General features: G+C 31.1%; 1 protein-coding gene across 1 annotated transcript in view; it reads left to right on the plus strand.

Moving 5' to 3' along the window:
* The first annotated feature begins 1,272 nt into the window (after window positions 1–1,272).
* Window positions 1,273–25,848, plus strand: part of sotv (exostosin glycosyltransferase sotv) — an 88,288-nt gene continuing 63,712 nt past the window's right edge. The window contains exons 1-2 of the mRNA XM_085808054.1: window positions 1,273–1,782; window positions 8,488–8,685. Coding sequence (XP_085664180.1) covers window positions 1,493–1,782; window positions 8,488–8,685 — 488 coding nt within the window. The 5' untranslated portion in view covers window positions 1,273–1,492. The remainder of the gene's footprint in view (window positions 1,783–8,487; window positions 8,686–25,848) is intronic.

Here is a 25,848-nt window from a genome sequence, read left to right on the forward strand (position 1 = left end):
AATTTTCACCATGGAGAAAATTTTTTTAAGCTACTTTAAAAACTTTTTATTACTAATACTTACTTCAAAACGAACATTGCTATAAAAGATAAGAAAAAACATTTAACTGTGCTCAGCGAGTAACAATGGTACGTATATCATTTTATAAGAAATTGTTTGGTGCATGCTATTCTATAGTGGAAAAGATTTGATATCTGTAATACTTTTTATACTATTACTCATACTACATCATCATAACTATTTTCTGAACTGGAAATTTTTTATGCTAACTATCCTGAACCACTGTAAACAGTTCTAAATAGTTTAACAGGAAATGACTCACACACAGAAATTTCAGCATTACTAGAATATGAAATTCAAAGTTCATCATTAACGTTAAAATAATTAACTTTTACTTTTATGTGTGTCATTCTATAAATTTTCATTTAAATCATTGCTAACATAAACTGAAACACAATTTAAATTTCTGCAGGTAAAATATGCATAAAAGCATAATTGTATATGTATGTGTATTAATAATATTTAAGAGATTAATGAGCTATAATGATTTATACTTCAATACACAAATATGCATGTTTACTTTCGAAGAACATACATACACATTTATATGTATGATACACGAGAAAGAAAACTTTTCTTACGAGAAAAAATGTAATCAGTTTTTTTTTTTTTTAAATGCTTAGAACGCACGTTCATATAATGTCCAACTTTCTTTCCAATTCGAAATACGCGAATCCACCCTCTTCGTTTTGCTATCTCGTTCGATATTTTTCGAACCAAGAATGCAATAGAAGCATAACTCAGGTTCCTTGCAAGCTCGTGATTTAGACTAGTGTACACAACAAAACGTGTGGTCTGTACTTCTTTTTAAGTTATACATATGCCCACAACAATAAAAAATAAAACGTTTAATTACTTTTCGATCACAACACGCTTCACAAACTAGGTAGCATTGTCAAACGTAAATACCGAGCTTTAATGTTTCCACCTTTTAGCCACTAGATGGCGTATCAGAGCGCTGGAATCGCGGATATTCATTCTGAAAAGATAACAGTGAGATCCAAGGGGGTACTGGATCACCAGTTAAGATGTCTTTGAAGCTGGAACCTGAATTCAGCGAGCTTCTACTTCTTTCTTAAACATTTTATGTCTTTTTTTCCAAGCTTTTTTTTTTTTTTTTATTTAAATTGCATTACTTCCCCCAAACTGTGCATCGCTTTGGCTTTAGAGCCCGGTGTTTGCTTCTGCACCAATTGGTTAAAAGTGTTACACTAACTTGCAAAATACAGCCGTCTGTCTCTTTTTTTTGTGTGTTCAAGGGAATTGAATTTGTTTATTCGCTTGTGTGGATTGTTCCGTTTCGAGAAATGTAATGTTCGTAAACTACTAATACCCAAATCATGGATCACACAATTTTGGAACCGATTTTACGAATCCAGATCGTATGTAAACATATCTACTTGATATCTGACAGATCAAATTAAATTCTAAAATGGGTTTCTCCAGGTCCTCAAGATTCAAATATGCTGTCGTATACGTGTGTGCTGTTTTATTCGCATTTGTGATTATTGGCACAGCTTTATTAAAGTCATGGAAGTTAAATGATAAGGAAGAAAACTTCGTATTTCGGGCAGTTGAAAACTCTCCAGAGATAAGAATCCTTGCAGGAGCACATTCTGCTGAACCTCGAAATAGAAATTGCAATTATTTTACTTGTTTTGATGTCTATAAATGCGGACATTCGGAAAATAAACTTAGTGTATATATTTATCCTATTTTCAGGTAAATTATACTTGTATCTTATGCATAATTTCAAAAGTTTAAAGATTGTTGTAATAAAGGATGCCAATTACAAAAAAGGGGATGCCTCCCCCTTTTTCGTAATTTAAATAGTATTACAAAGGAGAAATTAGACAGTTTGCGTTTAAAGCGTAGAATAATTTAAGAAGTACTTATTATCTGATAATATGTATGTGAACTTGAAAACTGTTATGAAATATTTCTAGCAGTTCAGAAGTCAAACAACAAAAATCAGCGTTAATTTGCAAAATTTTCACAGGACTAGTTTTGATGGTTTATTCGGCGTGTTATTGTGTCTTAATTTCTAGCAGTGTCTAAAAGATGAGTAAATTCTATGTACTTTATAATCTGCGAATGAAATCATACTTCTAGTAGATATATTTGTAGAGCACTTTGTAAGCCGCTGCCCTTCTCTGTTTTTTTTTTTTTTTTTTTTTTTTTTTTTTTTAAGTATTTCTAAGTAAGCCAATGTGCTAATGCTAGGGGAAAGTGCAGAATCACCCACTGCTTGGCATGTTTTTAAGAATTGCACTAACTCGGTATCCATGTACACATCAACCTATTTTCACTTAAAAAAACATCCCAGACTTTCATAAAAATGGTATTGCGCACTCCCTTGACACCGACCTATTTTCACTTAAAAAGTCAAAGAAAACTTATAAAAATCCAATTCGGTTGATCTTTACATTATGGTAACTTGGCGTTTTTTTGGCGAAAATTTGGCAACCAACTCTCCTACAGCAACCCTCTATTTTTTTTCCCCGCCGCCATTTTGTCTTCACGAAGTAAAGACATGTTTCTTTTCTTTTTATCTATTGAACACTTCTTCCAACAATCTAGTAGCCGAATTACACTTATGCTAGAAATTTTATCAAACAAAACTGCTTAATCATGACAAATATTCACTGCAAAATTGGGAAAAAGTGCACAATACCATACTCCTTACGCGTTTTTCAAAATAACACATACACATAAACCATGTACACGCCGACTTATTTTTGCTTAAAAAAACATCCCAGAATTACACAAAAATGGCATTGCGCACACTCTTCACTATATCCATGTACACTACTTTTTTCTCATAAATTGCAAAAATTTCACGAAAATACATGATAATTTTCTGAATCTTTAAACCCGGTAAAAAGAACATATATGAAATTACCTGATCGCGAAAAAGTTTATACCCTTTCCAAATATGAACATTTCCACATATAAAATAAATCAAATATCCAAAAACTTTTACCTCTAAATCATCTATTATATTATACACGTCACCAACGAATTCATACCGCAAGCATTACAAATACTTAGTGTCAAATATTTAAATTATTTCCATGCAGGTTTACTTCAACTTAAACGTATACCAAATTCCTACAAACATAATTCACAAAATAACTATCATTTAATTAAAATATCACTAAACCATGTACACGTCGACTTATTTTTACTTAAAAAAACATCCCAGAATTACACAAAAATGGCATTGCGCACACTCTTCACTATATCCATGTACACTGCTTTTTTCTCATAAATTAGAAAAATTTCACGAAAATACATGACAATTTTCACAATCTTTAAACCCGGTAAAAAGAACATATATGAAATTACCTGATCACGAAAAAGTATTTACCCTTTCCAAATATGAACATTTCCACATATAAAATAAATAAAATATCCAAAAACTTTTACCTCTAAATCATCTATTACATTATACACGTCACCAACGAATTCATACCGCAAGTATTACAAATACTTAGTATCAAATATTTAAATTATTTCCATGCACGTTTACTTCAACTTAAACGTATACCAAATTCCTACAAACATAAAATTCACAAAATAACTATCATTTAATTAAAATATCACTAAACCATGTACACGTCGACTTATTTTTACTTAAAAAAACATCCCAGAATTGCACAAAAATGGCATTGCGCACACTCTTCACTATATCCATGTACACTGCTTTTTTCTCATAAATTAGAAAAATTTCACGAAAATACATGACAATTTTCACAATCTTTAAACCCGGTAAAAAGAACATATATGAAATTACCTCATCGCGAAAAAGTATTTACCCTTTCCAAATATGAACATTTCCACATATAAAATAAATAAAATATCCAAAAACTTTTACCTCTAAATCATCTATTATATTATAAACGTCACCAACGAATTCATACCGCAACCATTACAAATACTTAGTGTCAGATATTTAAATTATTTCCATGCACGTTTACTTCAACTGAAACGTATACCAAATTCCTACAAACATAAAATTCACAAAATAACTATCATTTAATTAAAATATAATTAAATTCAAAAACACTACTTAAAATATAAATGAGCACATACATTAAATTAATAAAAATTACCTTACAATCCTAATTACTTTAAACTAAATCATTGCTAATAACAATTTTCCCAATAATACCAAATTCCTTTACTTCCACCTTACATTTAGAACAATGCATAAAAATAATATCCTCAAATAATTAAAAATACTAACTTACCTTATCTTCTTCAGAATCTTGATTACGTGTCCGATAAACTTTTCTTTAGTTACGGCCATGGGATCCAAAAATTCACGAACACTGTTTCACACAACACAGAATAAAGCCAAATACAAAATTTCCAGATTTTTTCCCGATTTCCCCCCTTTTCCGATTAAAGAACCGTAATTGGTCCATTAATATCACATGACATATCCCATGATCTCTCATTTCCCTCACACAAAATAATGCGTAATCGGAACTGAGTACTGCTCACATTATTACCAAAGTCCCAGGTAGTAACCTTTATCGCCTCCAAAATGTCGCCAAACTACCAGTTACCATATTGTAAAGATCAACCAAATAATATCCTCAAATAATTAAAAATGCTAACTTACCTAATCTTCTTCAGAATCTTGCTTACATGGTTGATACACTTTTATTATGTATTCAATAAAATTATTGAACGATTTTTTCTGCGAATTTTTCCCCCACAATTCCTCCGCTAAATAAAAAGCAAAATTCTCTTTATCACAATGCCTCGGAATGGCGCTTTTTATAGCACTCCACGTGCCCTGTATTGTATTGATATGTGCACCTGTTTCCGGATCTTTAAAATAATATTTGTGGATGTTTAAAACCTTCATCTTCCAAACATTCATACGATTGTTCACTTTAGACAGCGCCATACAATCCCAAAATTATTCAACCCTATTTCACACAACACACAATGAAGCTTAATACAAAATAATATACAGCCACAGATATTTTTCCAAATTCCCCCCTTTTCCGATTAAAGAACCGTAATTCGTCCATTAATATCACATGACATATCTCATGATCTCTCATTTCCCTCACACAAAATAATGCGTAATTGGAACTGAGTACTGCTCACATTATTACCAAAGTCCCAGGTAGTAACCTTTATCGCCTCCAAAATGTCGCCAAACTATCAGTTACCATATTCTAAAGATCAGCCTAAAGTAAAATTAAATAAAAATGATAGTACATGAAGCTTTGAAACAAATAAAGCAAAATTAAACAAGATCTGATATATTTTTAAAAAATTTTACGAGAATTTTCAAGTAGTGGTTTTTAAAATTATTATAACATTACAAGACGGTCATTTATTTGATCATATGATCATTAACTATTAACATCATAAGATGATTATTTATTTTAATAATTCATAAAATTCGGAGCATAAACTTTTCTCAGTATAATGAAAATAAATAAATAAAGTCTGGAAGCACTCAGATTTTATGTTATATTCAAAGGGACATTTTTTAATGCTTTGTGTGTTACCTCTATTTATTGAATATCATGTTCTTCGCACGTAAACCACACAAAATTCAATTCAACAGCAGTATCACAAAATATTTGAAAACAGCATATCTTTAGAATTTCCACGCTGGAGATAAAAATGTTATTTTCCGTACAGTGTTGCCATTGCTCACTTTGAACTCGTTGAGTTTCTTAATAAAAAATTCGTTAAAATTTTACAAAATATGAAATGGATTAAAACAAATTCGAAATTTGGCTGTTCGGGTAGAGGATTACGTTATTCAAAATTTGATGGCTCTAGATACCTTAATTTTTTCACAGTACGAGAAACATACATGTAGTCATGCAGATCATTCATTATTAAATTTCTTTAAATATAATAATACAAAGCGCTAATATTTGGTGGCAGCAGTTTGCAAAGTGAAACGGATATTTATAATGAAACAGCGCAAAATGCCGTTTCGAAACTAATAGCCTTTCTGGGCTACCTCCCCTTTGGGCTAATAAATTAAATTCACAGTAAATAATAAAAAAAAATTATGCAGAACTAAAATTAAATTAAAAAACATAATCACTATAAAATGTTAGCACTATCAGTTATTACAATTTACAATTTTGACATTAGAATTAAATGTATAAAAATTATTAAGGTGTTAAAAGTGTTTATCACTATGATGTATTGTGAAATATAATTGAAATAAACCTCCTTTATAAAAAATATGCTATAATATTTACTTATAATCTTAAAAAAGCAGCACAATGTAGAATTTTAAGCAAAAACTTTCAAAAATTAATTTTTAGGTATTGTAGTATTTTTTACTTATTTACACTAATAAAAATTATAAGAGAAAATTCTTCGTTTGAAATTTTCTATTAGTTCAGATTTAAAATATTATTTTCTAAAAGAAGTAGTTAAAAATTTCCTTACAGCATAGGAAAAGCTAAAAAAGTAGCGAGGCCTGAAAGCATACAACAGCTTTATAATTATTTAGAACATTAATTATGCTTGATAAATATGCTAAACTTTTAAAAATCAATCTCAGTTTCAAAAATGAAAATATCTAAAAATTCTAATTTGTAAAATGAAGTGCTACAATCAATTTTTTTTTGACAATTATACACACTGCAGTAGCCAACCATTGTAAGTTTCTGCAAATTGTCCCCTCTCCTCCGGATGTGGTCAAGGTGACAGCCAGGAATGCGTCAGAAGAGGGAGAAAACCCATTTGGGTTGGTCTATTTCTTATAAGGTCCATGGACATATACAATGAGTAGTTAAACATGTCATTTTTGGGTTGGCAATAATTTTCAAAATCATGTCAAGGCTGCACCTCATACAGTCAAAAGTCTTTAATCCGGACTCGTAGGGACTTCGGCGATTCCGGATTATCGATTTTTCCCGATTATAGAGCATCAGTTTAAATCTGGTAAGATGGCATGCAAAAATTATAAAACTAAAAATATGAAACCGTGATTTATGAAATAAAGAGCAATTATGATCTAAAGGGTATCAAAATTTACAAAAAAATAAGCCTAATAGTTATTTGTTTACTTTATTAAACATTTCTTTTAACACGCACATGCGTAAAGCATACATTACGCATAGACGAAATTAGAAAATTGCAACCAGAAAGCTATTTGATGTGTATTTGTGATATTTATAATGATGAGGAATTTGATTTAAGTCATATCAAAGATAGAGTACATCGAGATGAAATACTACATTTAGTAAGGAATTATAAGCCGAATAAAATAAAAACATCTGCCCTGAAGATAACGATAGTGCTGACAGATAAACTTCCAGTTCACTGCGTGCCGCGATGTCCCCCCCCCTGCAGAGCAGCGTGAAATTGATAAACAGATTTCGGAATGGTTAGAGAAACAAAGGATATGCCTTTATCCATTTTTCACAGCAATTCCACTTTTTGTTTGATGGACATCGAAACATGCTTTCGCTTTGTAGATACTTTGGCAGCTTCAGAATCGGAAATCCTTTTTGACATAATCAAAAGTTCGAGCTCACTTTTATAAAATGCTCTAACAGTCTGCAAAAAATAATAAGCTGCATCCAATTAGAAGATTAAGGAACAACACAATCTGCAACATTACCTGAAATGGATAATTAAATAATTTTAGCTTAGCTTATATCGTCCGTTATACATTAAACACACATGCGTAAACGTATTATGTGCATGCATAAATGCATTATGAGTTTACGCATGCGCAGAAAGTTTGTAGCTTTGAGGTCCGGATTATAGATCATTCCGGATTAAAGACTTTTGACTGTACTAGGATTTTACCATCAATTTAATTTGGAAAAATGTAATTTTGTAAATAAAGGGCTCAGTAGTGTATTTTCTTTTAAAAAGTCCAGTTTATAAAAATCCAGTTAATTAATGAATGGTAATGTCAGTATCTGAATTGCTTTATTTTCATAATGGGTTAAATGATGAATAATGTACAACATAAGAAAGCACACATTCCTCTAAATTTGTAAAATATTTACTGTTTCTTACATAATTGAGATTATTGGCATTTGCTTACAATGCTTATTCATTTAATGACTGTGACTACAGTTTTCTGTCTGAAATGTGTTAGTATATATAGACCAGTTAAGTTAGGCTTTATTACCATTTTAAAGTTAATTGGTAGGAGGATAATTATTTATATCAGTTGTAGGAAGACGATATTATAAGTTTAATTAGTAATAATACTTAAAAAATATGAAAAGTTATAAAAATGTTTGAACTAATCATTTAGGTTATATTGTTGAAACATTTTTATAATTTGTTAAGGTTATATGCAGAAATAAGTTTCTGAGAAGGAAGCAAAGTTTTGATAACATACATATGTATTTCTTAAAGGCATAGTTTAATTTTGTGTTTCTTAGTGATAATGATTATTTTTTTCAGGTATGAAGATGATAAAGGTGTTCTTGTTTCAACACCATTTTCGCGTGAATTTACTGAAATTCTGAGAGGTATTTATGAAAGCCCATATTATATTTCTGATCCCAAGAAAGCTTGTATTTTTATCCCTTCACTTGATCTTCTGAATCAAAATACAGTGAGATTGAAAGAAACTTCACAGGTTTTGTCCACTCTTCCTTTGTAAGTGCAGTTATATTACAGTAGAGTTAGTGTATGTTGAATTATTAAGAATTATTCAGCTTTTTTGTTTTAAGTTGGTTAACTTTTAAATTTTAAAGATGCTAGTAATTATTGTAGCTACTAATGTTTAGGAAACTTTTTGTTTGCTGGGAGCATTATCATGCCAAATTGATTTAAGTTACAGAAAAATTCAAGCAAATTACCTAACATTATGTTTGTCAACTGTATATTAATATACAGCTGCTATTGTGCTGCTTGTCCAGTATTTTGAAATTTCAGCAATGAAGAATTTTAGGTTTCTTTTTAAAAGAAAATTATTTTTTGTAATATTTTTTACTGGCAGTTTGTTATTATTGAAAGCATTTCTTAATCTCTATGCTTTTAAATTAATATTTTATGCAGAGCTAATATTTATGAGTGCTTTCATGTTATAATGGTAAAGTATATTTACAGGTACCCCTTGGCAAAACTTGGCGATTTTTGGCGGCACATGGATACCAAGTTTGTGCAATTCTTCGACTTGTTATTTTGGCTTGCCAAAAATCGCCGCTCCAGATAAATAACAAGATAAAGAATTGCACAAACTCGGTATCCATGTACACATCGACCTATTTTCACTTAAAAAAAATCAGAGAATTGCACAAACTAGGCATTGCACACTCCTTGGCTTTGTCCATGTACACATCAATCTATATTCACTTTAAAAGTCAAAGGAGCAGCCAACAAATATATAATCTAAATAAACTACATTTTAAATCAGACAGTGAAATAACATAAAAAAGGAAATTCATTTTTGCACTACACAAAGGAAATATCTACTTACCTTATTTACGAATTCACACATCTTCAGTCAAACAAAATTCCTTAACAGCATTCAAAAGCTTCCTAAAATTCTCTGAACTAGAATCTGTATACTGGCATCGCTACATAAATTCACAAAATAAGAGTAAAAAATATCCTCTGTAATGAGTTCGACCATACACATTTACTTCCTACAAACAAGACACCTAATAATGGCTACTAAATAAACCTTCATTTACACACCAGTCAAATAATGCTCTTTTCCCTTTCTTTCCAAATCATAGAGAAACTTCAAATTAATCTTACCTCATTCGGCCATTTTACTGTCTAAACCACAAAACAAGCGATATACTTCGTAACCAACACACACACACACTACAAGCCCTTACGAATTTACCATAATCATGCAACCAATTATGTCACAATAGGGCTTCCATACCATTCAACTACTCGGGCATAAATGAAACAACAACTTGGCGATAAATTAAACAATAACTTCGCGATAATACAAGGGGTACCCTTCTCTGTACTCTAACCATTATAATCATTATTTTATTTTCATCTATGAGTTTATTAGTTCAAAGGGGCAATTTGCCCAGAAGAACTATTAACTTCGTTTTGGCATTTTGCGTTGATTCACTTTTCAAATTGTGGCTAATCTTTGGAATATGGTAACAGGTAGTTTGGCGACATTTTGGTAGGCGATAAAGGTTACTACCTAGGACTTTGGGAATAATGTGAGAAGTACTCAGTTCTGATTACGCATTATTTTGTGTGAGGGAAATGAGAGATCATGAGATATGTCATGTGACATTTATGGACGAATTACAGATCTTTAATCGGAAAAGGGGGGAATTTGGAAAAATATCTGCAGTAGTTTATAGTATTTTGTATTTAGCTTCATTGTGTGTTGTGTGAAAGAGTGTTGATTAATTTTTGGATCCCATGGCGCTATCTAAAGTGAATTCTAAATTTTTATTCCGTTTATCTGATAATCCAAAAGAATTGCTTGAATGGTGTATGAATGTAGGATTAATTGCGGATAAGTATGAATGTCCAACACGTGGGAATGAAATGAGATTGTGTGAAAGGAAGGATATACAGATAAGTTTGAATGGCAGTGCAAGAAATCTGGTGAAAATGGACATTTTGTGAAACAGAGTGTAAGGAAGGGTACGTGGTTTGCTGAAAGTTGTTTGAGTATGGGTGAAATTTTATTAATTTCTTATTAGTGGGTGAGTAGACTGCCAGTTGACTACTGGATTATTGATACTATAAGAAAAGTTTAACCGCCATGCAATAAAGATTGTGAAGAAGATTAGGTTAGTATTTTAATCATTTGAGTATATTATTTTTATGCATGTAAGGAATAAATAAATTAATATGGTATTATTGGAAAATTGTTATTAGCAATGAATTAGTTTAAATTAATTAGGATTGTAAGCTAATTTTTATTAATTTAATGTATGTGCTTATTTATATTTTAAGTAGTATTTTTTAATTTAATTATATTTTAATTTAATGATCGTGATTTTGTGAGTTATATGTTTGTAGTATTTTGGAATACATTTGAGTAGAAGTAAATATGCATGGAAAGAATTTAAATATTTGACACTAAGTATTTGGAACCATTTTTAATGTTTGTGTTATAAATTTGCAGGTGACGTTTATAATAGATAATTTACAGGGAAAAGTTTTTGGATATTTTATTTATTTTATGCGTGCAAATGTTCATCCTTGGAAAGGGTATATACTTTTTCACAATCAGGTAATTTCATATAGGTGCTTTTTACCGAGTTTAAAGATTCACAAAATTTTCCTGCATTTTCATGCAAATTTTTCTAATTTATATGAAAAAAGCAGTATACATGGATAAAGTCAAGATTGTGCACAATGCCATTTTTGTGCAATTCTGGGATAAAATTAATTAAGTAAAAATAAGTCGACGTGTACATGATTACTGTGTATGTGCAATTCTGAAAAACGTGCAAGGAGTTTGCGATTCTGCACTTTTTCCCCAATTTTGCAGTTAATATTTGTAATGATTAAGCAGTTTTGTTCCATAAAATTTCTAGCATAAGTGTAATTCGGCTAGCAGATTGTTGGAAAAAGTGTTCAGTAAATAAAAAGAAAAGAAACATGTCTCTACTTCGTGAAGACAAAATGGCGCCGAAAAAAAAAAGTAGAAGGTTGCTGTAGCAAAGTTGGTCGCCAAAAAATTGCCAAGTTACCATAATCCAAAGATCAACCCAAATTGTTGCCACCAAATATTATAGCCCTGTATTATATTTAAAGAAATTAAATAATGAAGAATCTGTATAAATGTATGTATTTTTCTCTCATTGTGATAAAACAATGGTACCTAGAGCTATCAAATTTTGAATAACGTACATTTCCACGAGAATATGGGCATCTGGAAGCCCAAATTTGGAATTTGTTTTATTTTCTATTTCATATTTTATAAAACTTTAGCGAATTTTTTATTAGCAAACTCAACAGTTTCAAAATGAGCAACGGCAACACTGTGCGGGGGGGGGGATTTTTATCTTAATTGCGCAAGACTGTGTATCGGAAATTCTAAAGATATGCTCATTTTAAAATTATTTTGCGATTTTGCTGTTGAACTGAATTTTATGGTTATGGAAGTTATGTATGGAAGTGCAAAGAACATGATATTTAATAAATAAGGAATAAAGGTAACACACAAAATGTTAAAAAAAAAAAAAAAAAAAAAATGTAATTAATGTAAAATCTGAAACCTCTCAGATTTTATTCATTTTTTTTCTTTGGTCAGTATTCATATCTGGTATTCTTATATGCTTTTGGCAATTATCAGTCAAAATGCAAAGCAGCTTAGTTCTAGAGTTTTTCAGATTTCTTACGGAAATGTTAATTTGTACCTGTGTAGCAGAGCCCTAGCTGAGTGATCTTTATTCTGTTTTCAGTAAATAGTTGATTAATTTAATATTCAGTTAAATAATGTGTTATGTAAAGCTCATAGATTGTTGCTCATAAAATACATCTTTTTTGATGAAGAAAAAAATTTTACTTTGCGAATACCTGTAAATTAAGAGTGTTGTATGAAGCTTCAACAAAAAAATTTGAAGCAAGTTTTTGATCAAATGTCTAGTTTAAAGTAAAATTTAAATCTTTAGTAACAGAAGATGTATTATAATCTGGAACTTTATTGCCTACTTTAATGTTAAAATATAGGATAACTATAAATTTTATAAAATATAAAAAAGCTTACTCATTTTGAAATTATTTAAAAAAAAAAATCTGAAAGCTTTCAGATTTTATATTACACCCAAAGGTACCTTTTTTCATTTACATACACATACGTGTTTCGAGAGCATTTGAGCTATGTCCCATTAGGCTAAAAATATTTAAAAAGTGCATATCTTTAGAATTTCTGATAGACAGTCTTGTGTGCTGGAGATAAAAATATTTTTGGCTAAGATATCATGTATGGCCCGAGATACATGTAGTCGGTCGCCATATAAGACGATATTTTGTGTTGGATGGTTTATTTGAGATTTTGTTTGCATGGCAATGCTTTTTTACGTGGAAACATTTGTGGGGAATGTGGTTTTATTTCATCATGGTGGTTTTTTAGTTATTTGTTGAATAATGGCATATAGTTCCATGGAGGAAGTTGGGGAGAGATATCAGCCGCACGTTTTAGAGTGTATTCAAGTTAGATTTATTTCCAGAAGATACGAGGCGTATTCGGAAACTAAGTACCGTTTTGAAAAAAAAAAATAGTAAAACAATTTTTTCGAATCCAATTTTATTTTTACATGAAAATACATGTCTTACACTATTTTTCAACATAGTTTCTGCCAATGATCAAACACTTGTCATGTCAGGTGACCAGTTTTTGTATACCATCGTCAAAGAAACTTCCCGCCAGTTTCGATAACCACGACTCCACAGCATTTTTCGTGTCATCGTCACATCCAAAGCGCTTGCCACCAAGCTCGCGCTTCATGTGCAGGAACAAGTGATAGTCGGACGGCGCCAAGTCCGGGCTGTACGGCGGGTGATCGAACTGCTCCCAATGAAACTGTCGAATTAACGATTGAGTGACACCAGCAGTATGGGGCTGAGCATTGTCATGGTGCAACACAATTCCTTTACTGAGCATTCCTCTTCGTTTGTTTTGAATGGCATGCCTTAGTTTTGTTAAAGTCTCACAATATCGTGCCACATTAATGGTTTCACCTCTGGGAAGAAATTCAGTAAGCAAAACGCCTTTCCTATCCCAGAAGACAGTGCACATGATTTTTTGTGATGGCATTGTCACTTTGAACTTTTGTTTTTTTGGAGAATGAGTGTGTCTCCACTCCATCGATTGTTGTTTCGATTCTGGTGTGAAATGACACACCCAAGTTTCATCACCCAATTTGGTTTAAAAAGTTTTCTCCCTTATCACTGTACCGCGTGAGAAATGTCAGGGCACTACCAAGTCGCTTTGTTTTGCAAACATCAGTGAGCATTTTTGGAACCCATCGGGAACACAGTTTGCGATAATTCAGGTGGTCAGACACAATTTCACACAAAACAGTACGTGAAATTTGTGGAAATGCCTCTGAAAGAGTTGTCATTGTGAAGCATCTGTTCTCATGAATTGCTTCATCAACTTTCCTTACCAAATCATCGGTGACAACAGAAGTCTGAGCCTCGGCGAGGACATTTGTTCGACCTGTATTAAACATTCTTACCCACTTTCTCACCATTCCATCACTTATCACGTATTCACCGTAAACTTCTGTCACTTGACGATAAATTTTGGCCGGTTTAACATTCCTCGTGTTCAAAAATTTAATCACGGCACGAATCTCACAGTCAGCGGGAGAACTAATTGTCTTAAACATTTTGAACGTGCACAGCAAACTGAAAACACAACATAGAGCAACCAAAATGGCGACAACTGAAAGTCAGTAAACAAGAAAGACTAGTGCGCATGCGTGGGACGCCTACCACAGCGCTGCGACGGCGCTAGAATGAAACAGTACTTAGTTTCCAAATACGTTACGTATGTTGTTGGAATTATTAATGAAGCATTTGTTCATGTTTGTCTTCATGCTGACAAAAGTGTATTTTTGGAGTTTTTATGGGATACAGGATTTTTGAAGCTGAACTTGACATGTGAGAATTGTGGCTCTGATACAACGATTTGGAAGAAAAATTGAGTTTCTGATGGATTTACAGAAAAATTGTTGAGGTGTGTTTACAAAAGAATGTAGTTCTGAATGAAGTTTGAGGATTCGATCCTAGTTTTTCTTATAGTAAGTTGACTTTAGAGGAAATTTTTATTGTAACATTTGAAATTTTGAATTGTAGAAAGATGTCTGATATAGCTAAATCATGGCATTTTGGTTCACATGCTTTGTGTGATTGGCGTAGTTTTGTTACTGAAAGTATATTGTATTATATATGTCATATGTCTGTCCTTACAAGTTTTTGTTTGAAATTAGTATTTTACTTTTTGGGGGAACTACTTTGAGTGAATTTGCTTTTTTATTGTTTTAATTTTATAGAGAGTTAGTTATTTTAATTGTTGCATTGCTTTAAATTTGTGTTGTTATTTTTTTTTTTTTTTTTAATTTTGAATTTATTTGTGTTGAAATTGTTTGGAATTTATTGTTGTTATTTTAGTTTAAATGGCTGTAGTGTAGAATTGGGTACCTCTTCGATTGGCGACAAATTTTGTTCAATTTTGATGAAACCCCATTTCTGTTTACCATAATAGTTTTAACTCAGTTTTAGCATCCTGATTTTTTTTAAGTGAAAATAGATCGATGCATACGTGGACAAAGGCAGTGCAAAATGCCAAGTTTTTGCAATTTTCTGATGTTGTTTTAAGTGAAAATAGATCGATGTGTACATGGGCATTGAGTCTGTGCAATTCTTTGACTTCTTTTTTTGGTTTTGTGTAGCGGTCATCTTGAAATTGTACCTTCTTTGAACCAATCTTGGCATCAGAAAAGAATTGCCAAAAAAACAAGGGGCACCCAATTGTAAACTTTTACCATTTAAATTCGTCAACAAACATTTTTGGTGAGAAACTTCACGTTTTTACTCATCTAATTTTTTTGTTTTTATTTCAAACTTTTAGCATAAATCGTTTGCACATGTAAAAACCGCGTTTTTTCAGGCATTGGCTTGAAATGCAAGTTTGAAATGTAAACAAAAAATTTAGATAAGTAAAATCGGGAAGTTTCTTGCCAAAAATGTTTGATGAGAAATTTTTCGCCAACCCAGTCCGTATATAACAGGTATTCCATGTTTTTTTTTTCTATACAGTATTGCAATTGTTTGCTTTGAAATCATCGAGTTTCTTAATACAAAATCCATTAAAGTGTTACAAAATATAAAGTAGGACAATAAAATAAATTCAAAGTTCCAAATTGAGGCTTTCAGGCACCCATATTCGGGTAGAGGACAAAGTTATTCAAAATTTGATGGCTCTAGTACTGTTGTTTTTTTACAGTGCAAAAAATATACATGCATTTATGTAAATTCTTCATTATTTAATTCTTTAAATATAATACAGGACTATAATATTTGATGGCAACAATTTGAAAAGATAAATGGACATATATAGTTAACCAAGAAAAATTGCTGTTTCAAGAATAATAGTCCTTATGGAGTAAAAATATTTCATGATTATTTAAAAAAAAATTATATTAAACTGAGTTGCATTTCTTCTGACCTCAGTCTTGCATATCATTGCTAATTTGCTTTCTTTTTATCAAGCATTCTAATCTAAAATGTTGCTTATGAAAATTTCTGTATTAATTTGTAGATTTACTTTTCATTATTAGCCTGGGAACTATTCTTATATGCGCCCTCAAGTCGCCAAGTTTCTCTCCAAACATTTTTGGCGAGAAACTCTACGGTAAAATTAGATATTACTATCTAAATGTTTTTGTCTACAATTCGAACTTTAAGCCTTAAATGTCTCCCAAAACGCATTTTTCGCACATGCAAAAACCACCTTTTGAACACACAATTTAAGCTAAAAATCCGAAGCAAAAGCAAAAAATTTAGATAACAAAAACGTAAAGTTTCTAACCAAAAATATTTGACAAGAATCTATGTACACAGTGATATCTTTTAACTTAAAAAAACATCTACGAATTGCACAATCTAGGCAGCGAAACAATGTACGAACTACGCGCACCTCGCTTTAATAAATTAACATAACAACAATAAATTTCAAAGAATACCATGTACACATCATTATGTTTTAACTTTAAAAAACATCTACAAATTGCACAATCTAGGCAGCGAAAGAATCTATGAACTACGCACACCTCATTTTAATAAATTAACATAACAACAATAAATTTCAAAGAATACCATCAAACAGCGTTCTGGTTCAACTTTAAAAAACACCTACAAATTGCACAATCTAGTCATTACGCACTAATCAACAAAATAACTAAAATAACTAAAATAAATTTCAAACAATTCAAAAAACAATAATAATGACAGAAATTCATACTAAAAAAACAACGAACATAACATTCTACAAAATAAGAACAAGAATAAAATAAAATGCACTTACCATGAATTAATTCTTTTTCGAACAGCAGAAATACCAATTTCATGCCGACATGTAATCACTATGTATTGTATTTCTATGACAGCCAGACACACTATCCATAAAATTCATACTATGGTTCACAAATAAATGTTCAAAAACCTTCTTTTCCTAAATCCTTGTAAGATTTCCAGCCATCTGAAAAAATAGTTGTACAAGGCTCAATCCTTTCTTAAATATACTGCATCAGCATTTCCTTATTTCTATCATGTACAGCCACTAAAAATGATCTCCCAGACCCTCTTGCAACCACGTCTCTCATTGCAACATAGACCATTTCAAAACACGCACAGCATGAACCAACGAGCAATTAAAACATTCCAGCAAAAGAGTATTTAACGTCAAAAGGGTTGCCATACAACACGCAATCGTGCCAAAAACCATCGCAGAACACATATAGCCACATTGGGTGATCTTAGGGCGCATATAAGAATAGAGCCTTAGCCTGTCTCCTGTTTGCCATTCATTAGGGTTGTCATACTTTTATGTTAAACATGAACTGTAAATTTATTTTTCAGTATCTGTGACCATTAGTCTGTTAAAAACATATTTAAAATTTCAATTTAAAACTAATAGGTGAAAAAATATAATTGAAGCAAAATGTGTTTTAAAAAATAAGTTAAGATAATACTGTTTTAGATGATGTTTATGGGAGATGATAGTAACAATATTGATTTTAGTGTGTAGAAGATTATTTTAAAAACTTGCTTTTTAAATCTGTCTCTTCTAATAATGTGGTATAATGTCTTAAAACTAATAAACACTGTAAATAAATAAGACAAAACCTGATATTTAATGCACCACATGACATCTAAGAGTTGCATAAAAACTCATTCTCATTCCAAAGACAAAATCACTAGTCAGGTCAAAATTCTAAAATCTACAAAGGATTTAGCAAACAATCTGAACATCAGTCGTGTACTTCTAGAATTCTGAAGCAGACAAAAAAGAAAATTTATTAATAAGGCATTATGCAACTTGATAGTTATACTAAAAATTTAAAATAAACTATTTTTCATTTTTGTAGTAATCAGAATTTTCATCAGAATATGATCAGATGCTGAAGCAAGTGCATTAGAGACTTTTGAATCTTGTAACTTAATTTTTTTTATTCTTGCCCATGACTTAATCAAATTAAAAGAACATAGTATTGAAAGATAAAGCTGTTTAAAAACATTTTAAAAATGCACTTAGCAATAATATAAGTTCTGATTATTTGGATATTAAGATTAAGATTTTGAGAAATTAAAGCATGCAGTTAAAAAAAAAAAAAAAAAAAAAAAAAAAACAGTTCTAAATTTTTCATTTCGAAATGAAATAAATAATAAATTATTAAATAAAATTTCTTGAAGCTAATTTCATTTTAATTTTGAAATTCTGTTTTATGGGAGAACTGAAATATAACTGTGAATAAAGGACCTTTTATATTTTTTATTAAAGTTGAGAAAGCTTAAAAGTGTTAGATTCAGCTTTTTTTTGGTACTTGTGTATTATGCCGGTGACCATTAGCAGAAATTTTGCAATGGTCACCAATCATCAGTCGTTATTGCTGAAATATAAAGGAAGTGAATCATCCATAATTGTCACTAAATCGTAGTACTTGGCTGGTTGATGGGATGATATGCAAGTACACTGCTCAAAAAAAAAAAAAAAAAAAAAGGGGGGGGGGTGTTGGGGACAGTGCTATATCTCCTGTTCTACTGGGCCGATTGACAAAATTCAAACTGTGTTTTTCATGTCTCGAAAGCGCGACTTAGGATATACTATATTAGATTTATATATAGCACTATTCTAACATAGGTATATTGACACAAAATCGGACTTTTTCTGAAATAACGTACCAATTTTTTTCCAGATTTCAGTTCTACGACTGAAATTATGCCAGAATGCCAAGTTTTGTAAAACTCGTATGAGTAGTTTTTAAAATATTAGCTCTCAAAATTTTAGCTCCTCAATGTTAATTGAATTTGGCAAATATTTATTAATATCTCCTTTTATATTAAACTTTTTTGATTTTTCCTTTTACATTTCGAAATTTAGGTTCATTCCAAATAAAATTTACCCATTTTTTGTGTTTTATTTTTTAAATTTCTGTTTTTAAATAATTTTTATAAATTTTTCGAAAAAAATTTGAATTATAATCTATAAGCTTTTACCATCATCTTAAAGGTGTATTTGTAAGCATACCTGCAAAAAATTAGACTTTTTTATTTAAAATTTACAAAGATATACACGAATTTACATATTTTCGCGTTTTGAAATTTGGTATCCTTTTTTGAGCGATAATAACGCCAAATGTGGTTTATGGATTTTTTTACAGTGAGTTGCCACAGCTATTTTTAAAATTAAATTTCAAGTAAAATTTTACGGAAAATTAATTATATGAAATTTTTTCCCTCAATGATGCGTAATAAATATTTATTAATACTATATGAAAAGCTATTTTTTAAATTATAGATGATATTATTCAAATTTTTAACTATTTTTTTAAATTTCTCTCTTTCTTTATTTAAAAAAAAATATTTGTAAGAGTAAATTTTTATCTTCGTCGTTTTATCGTCTGCTTTACTTTAACTTTGTTTAAATCGAATTGTCTAAAACTGAGAACTTTTGTTTGATGCTTTTTTGAATTTTATGAAAATATTTTATGACACTAACTGCATAATTTATTTCTAAACAAGCTGCTGCGTATGTCGTGGCTGAAAGAGCGGCTGATACTATCATCCATATCTTTAAAGCACAGTATATTTTTATAGAAACATAAGATTTAGAATAATCATTTTTATTAAAGTCAAATTATGATATAAACATACAACCCTCTAGAGACCGAATTAAGGGAAGTTCAATGGTTATGTAGAAATGATCTGCAGCTACTTAATGGCTGGATAAGTCAGCAGGTTCTGTGGACAAGTAAGAATAATTATATAAACGACACCCAACATTCTGGATTCAATTACCAACGAGTGTACGATATTTATTAAATGAATTTAAGAAGTTTTTAAACATAAAAAATCGACTAATTTTTTTATCCTAAAATTTATTTTTCTGCGTTGCGTATTTTCATTATGTCCTTAGAATTCTAATTTAGAATGTAATTGTCAAGAACTGAATTCTAATCATCAGCAATATAATAAGTAATTATTATGGTTATTAATAAATCCTTCCTATAAAGTAATTGTAAATATTTCAAAAACTTTCTGTCTGAATGCAAATATTTCTAATTTTATATTAATCAAGGTTGCACAAGATATTATTTATTCGCACTTCAGTTCTTACCGTCAGCTCTAGTAGAAGTTACAAATCAATTATACTTAATTAAGGAATGACCATCTAAGTTTAGAAACAGTGTACGGTAACAGCAATTCAATTATTGATGCCATATCTTTCATGTTACTTCCGATTGGCAAGCTACATGATTTTTAATGAGTATTCAGGTTTTGCTAGTAACTTCACTTGGAAATCACGCTTAAACTAGGTTAGTTGGTTATTTGAACATAGAAAGAACAGGGGAGCTATTTGGTTAAGATGCTTTCATAGAAGACCTTTGTAAAGAGAACCTAGAAAACTACGAAAACCAACCATGCAGCCTGGGTTAGACCAAATGTTAGGCAACTAGTAAGGCTCCAATTAAATCTCCAATTTAATATTTTATTTGTAAATATTTAAAATATTGTTGTATTCTTAGACACAAAAAACAGAATTTAAGTTTTGTTAACTTGTTAGTAAATTACCAAGCCGTAGTGCAAATGAATATTCAATTTCTTTTTCAATAATTGTATTCACTTAATATTCTTGAAATATGAGCTAAAGAAGGAATGTTCTCGGAAGATTAAAGAAGTGTTTAAATCCAGTGATATTAGGTTTGTCTTACAAGCTCAGGTATCAGAACGATTCTGCAATTGCCCGAGTAGTTGACTTGTAAATGGCTGTGAATTAAGCCGATGACTTTTAATCTTACGTTATTCAGTCAGAAAACGTATTCTAAATGTTTTGTATTGCATGACAATGCATCTTTTCATTATTCAATAACCAATCGGAGAACCGCTTGTGTTTCGAAAATAAGTATGTGTACTCAATCATCCTGCATGTTCTTTAAATTTGTCTTCTTGTGATTTTTTTCCTTTCCCAAAAACTAAAGTTGCCTCTCAAAGGAAAGTTTTTTGACATTGAAGAGACAAAAGGAGTATGACATCTACTTTTAGAGGCATGTCAAAAACAGATCTCTAAAAGCCTTCTCTTCCATTACATGTTGTGCATTCAGACAAAAAGTTGTATCAGCTTAAATTCTATAATCTATACTTATTACACTCTAATTACTTTATTAACATACAGTGAATATAAACTAAACCTTTTACTTCAGCTTCAGTAATTCAGAATTTTTGTTGGGACTAGGACTTAGAAGATAAGTCAAATTGAATGTTTCGATAATCCAATAAATTCAAGATCGAAGTTTCAATATTTTATTTTCGGAGGGAGGGGGAAATTTTTTTAGTTTTGATCCATTATCCTAAGTATATTTGCTTCGATTCTTTTTTTTTTTTTCCCCATAAAAGCAAAAATCTTACGCATGGTATACATATAACGCATAGCTTCAAATTAAAATTTAATAATATACAGGATGGTTGTAATTAAAGTTCCACTTTGAAAAGGTCATAAAAGGAAAACTACTGTATCAAATGTTATCAAACTTGGTAACCGTGTAAAGGAGGTCATGGGAATTAATTTTTCGTGAAAAAAAAGAAAGTTTGAGACCTCACCACCAGGGCATAAATGGCTCTGTATGAAATATGGGTCGGAATCTAACTTAACCTTTTGTTACACGAGTTTAATATACCTTAAGAAACTTTGAAGTAAGTCAATTACCATTTAAAGATGTTAAATTCGATAAAAGTCGAGTGTGCCATTCGTGTAAGGGAGAAATTCGTCCGTGAAAACCACAAATTAGCGATTAGGAAATGTGAGATCGCAAATCACTCGCACAAGTGCGTACAATCTGGAAATCGTTTTCTTACAGATCGCTAATTTGTAATTTTTGAAGCCTAAAACATGAAGATACTGATTCAAAACGCTTTTAACCGATTTGGGCGAAAGAAATCTCTCATGTTATTTACCTAGTTACATTGCATTCTCCTACTGCATTTGATTGCATACCAGTCATTCCACACCGTTTGGTGTGGAATGACAGCTAGTTTCAAAAACTGAACCATTTTTATCTGAATAGCAGTCGACAGCTGGACCACTGTGATTGCAGCTCACTTAGAGTCAATGTTAAAAGGTTTCGTGATACATGAACTGCAGTATTGTGGCATTTTAGATGCTACGATTTCTATGCAGGGCTGGGCCCCACCTCACATGTGTCCCACAATTACTTAGGCAACATTTCACGAATGAACGTCTTATAGGTTGACACTTCCCTTCTTCCCAACAGACCTCAACCTCTGTGACTTTTAGCTATGGGATTATCTCAGAAGCACTGTTTATGGTGATAATCTAAACAATTAGCAAAAATGAAAAATGTGATACACCGACATGTCTGTAACATTCCTCCTGATATGCTAAGAGCTGCTGTTGAGAATGCAGTAACAGGATTTAACTTGCTTTCAGAAAATACTGGACACTACATTGAACATGCTTTGTAACACGTTTTGGAAATGATTAGACACATTTTAAACTGATGTTTTCATGTCTTATTTCATTTAGCAATATTGCATACAGTGACATTTTTCCCCTGGTGGTGAGGTTTTGAATTTTTTCCCCCCTACTATTTCCAAGTTTTATAACATTTGGTCCAGTATTTTTCCTTTTATGACCATTTCAAAGTGGAACTTTAATTATAACCACCATGTAAATTAAACTTTTAAAAGTTTGACAGTTTGGTTCAAATCCTGGCTTTAAAATATATATAAATAAAAATTTTTATATTAATCCTCTTAGAAAGAATGTTTTAAGAAGCTAATTTTTCTCTCGCGTTATAGATTGTATAAAAAACATGATCTTTAATATGATTTAGATTGTTTCAGCCGATATAAGAATCGGGTGACTCGGTGGTACAGAATAAACACTGCTGGACTGTTTTATTTCTTTGTCATTTAGCAAAAAATCTTTTAATTAAAATATTCATCTTTTGGACTTTGCTCTATACTTTGTTTGTAGTTAAAATGGCTAGAAAATGAAAAGCTGTCTTCAACTGAAATGCAGTTATGCAATTGATATTTTAAAACAATCGACAAGAATGCAAAATTTATGAAAGTCTAGCAATCGAAAAACCTTGATTTTCTTGTGTGAGCGCTGAAAATAACTGTAGAAGAAAAGAAGAAAATTAGGGAGTAGTAAAATTAGGGAAAAGTAAGCAAAAATTTGAAGGGAAATATGGCTGTCAGACATACCAAGATGTTTCAAAAAGTTGGATGCTTTTGAATATACTTTCAGGATACTTTAAAGAATTTAGGTGTTCAAAGAGAAAACACTTGGACGTGTACACCAGCAAGTACCATCAATTCAGCTTGTGTTAACCGAAAAGACAAAAATGATATCATTAGAGATTAAGGTGAAGAGCGACTGGTTTTAGACTACAGTACAAAGTCTTTAATCCGGACTCATCGGGACTTCGGCGATTCCAGATTAGGGGTTTTTCCGGATTATAGATCATCAATTTAAATCTGGTAAGATGGCATGCAGAAATTATAAAATTAAAAATAGGAAACCGTAATTTATGAAATAAAGAGCAATTATGATTAAAGGGTATCAAAATTTGCAAAAAAAAAAAAAAAAAAAAAAAGCTTATTATTTATTTGTTTACTTTATTAAACATTTCTTTCAATGTAAGTTGTTTAAGTTGCTTCGTTTTATGTGCTAATACTTTCCCTTTAATTCTATAAACAGACATAATTTCTTGTTCAGTTACAAGTTCCGCTGTTCAAGTCCTGTAATTGCTGTGCCTAGAATACCGACTAACTTGTCAATCGAAATTTTTTCGTTTTCAGTAACCTCTCTGTCACTTTCTTCATGCCTTTATCCGTTTTTTGCAGCAGTTACACTTTTTGTTTGATGGACATTGAAACGTGCTTTCGCTTTGTAGATCCTTTGGCAGCTCCAGAATCGGAAACTCTTTTTGACATAATCGAAAGTTCAAGCTTATTTTTTATAAAATTGCTCTAACAGTCATCAAAAAATAATAAGCCGGATCCAATTAGAAGATTAAGGAACAATGCAGTGTGCAACATTAACTGAAATAGATAATTAGATAATTTTAGCATTTTAGCCTAGTTTATACCGTCCGTTATACATTAAACATGCATGCGTAAAGGTATTATGCGCATGCGTAAACGCTATGCATGCGCAGAAAGTTTGTAGCTTTGAGGTCCAGATTAAAGACTTTGTACTGTATATGGTTCGGTGTTAGACTGGTAGTTCGGTCTGAGGTTCAAATCCCGCGAACGGGCTGGCTGCATGGGCGTTTTGGTGGTTTTCCCCATGTGTAATGTGTATACAAACCAGTTTCCCTTAGAAAGTCCTCCACGAAGGCATCCCTCCCCTTAGGCAGATAGTCCTAGTGTGCTTTGCCATAATTAAATAAACCAAAACCTCTTGATGAAACCAGCCTTTCCTTTCATCTCATACCTTCAAAATGCTAACCTCTACAGATTGATAAAGGCTCTGACTTAAATACTGATGAAATGGATTGAATTGGATTATTATGTTACGGCAAAGCAGGGCTATCTGCCTAAAAGAAAGGATGCTTTCGTGAAGAACTTTCTAAGGGAAACCAGCTGGCATACACATTACACATGAGAAAATCCACGAAAACGCCCATGCAACCAGCCCCTTTATCGGGATTCGACCCCTGGAGTGAACTACCAGTGTTTAGCGACTTTACCGCTCGGCGTTTGTGGGCCTTTTATGAAATGGAAGGAGATAACTTTATTTAAAATGGTTGTCAGAAATACCAAGATATTTCGAAAAGTTGGATGCTTTTTAATATACTTGCAGAATGCCTGAAGAAAAACTGTTTAAAGCAGTGTATGCAAGTCATCCTAAGTTAAAATGTTGGTTATACATCTCTCTTATTTATATATCTTTTCTGAACGGAACATTGAAAGGCGTGTTAAGTGTGCTTTACTGTTTCTTTTAATATATGCAGTTTTCAAATGCATTGTAGTCTGGGTTACAAAGTATTCCAAAAGAAACGCAATTCAAATAAATAAAATCAAATTCTGGAAAATTTATATTAATAAATATATTTAAAATGCTCAGTTCGAATGAATAAATAGAAAATTTTAAAATAATTATCTGAAGAGACAATGCAACACTAACAATTAAAATAAAAGTCTAAAAATTAAAAAATTACCTAGGATAGTAACTATGACTAAAAATATAGTATAAAGAAAACTATTTGAAAATAAATAAATAAATAAATAAAAGATGGACCTTTGATTTAAGCTATGCAGTTCGAATGAGTAAATAGAAAATTTTAAAGCAGTTATTCAAAAGAAACTATGCAACGTAAACAATTAAAATGAAATTCGAAAAAGAAAAAAATTGCTTAAAATTAATAACAATTATAATTAAAAATATAATATAAAGAACATTATTTGAAAGAAGGAACGATTGAGTTTTTTTTTTCCGTCTCACGCACTATGTAAAAATGGAAATGAAAATAGGTTGCCACATATTAAGAAGTTCGCCAAGTGAACTAATTTTGGCACAAACTGAATAAAAATCGTGAACATAAATTGTTGAATTTTTCCATA

Source organism: Stegodyphus dumicola, chromosome X1 (assembly GCF_044657685.1).
Source record: "Stegodyphus dumicola isolate Sdum_Otavi_A_Nest chromosome X1, ASM4465768v1".
NCBI lineage: Eukaryota > Metazoa > Arthropoda > Arachnida > Araneae > Eresidae > Stegodyphus > Stegodyphus dumicola.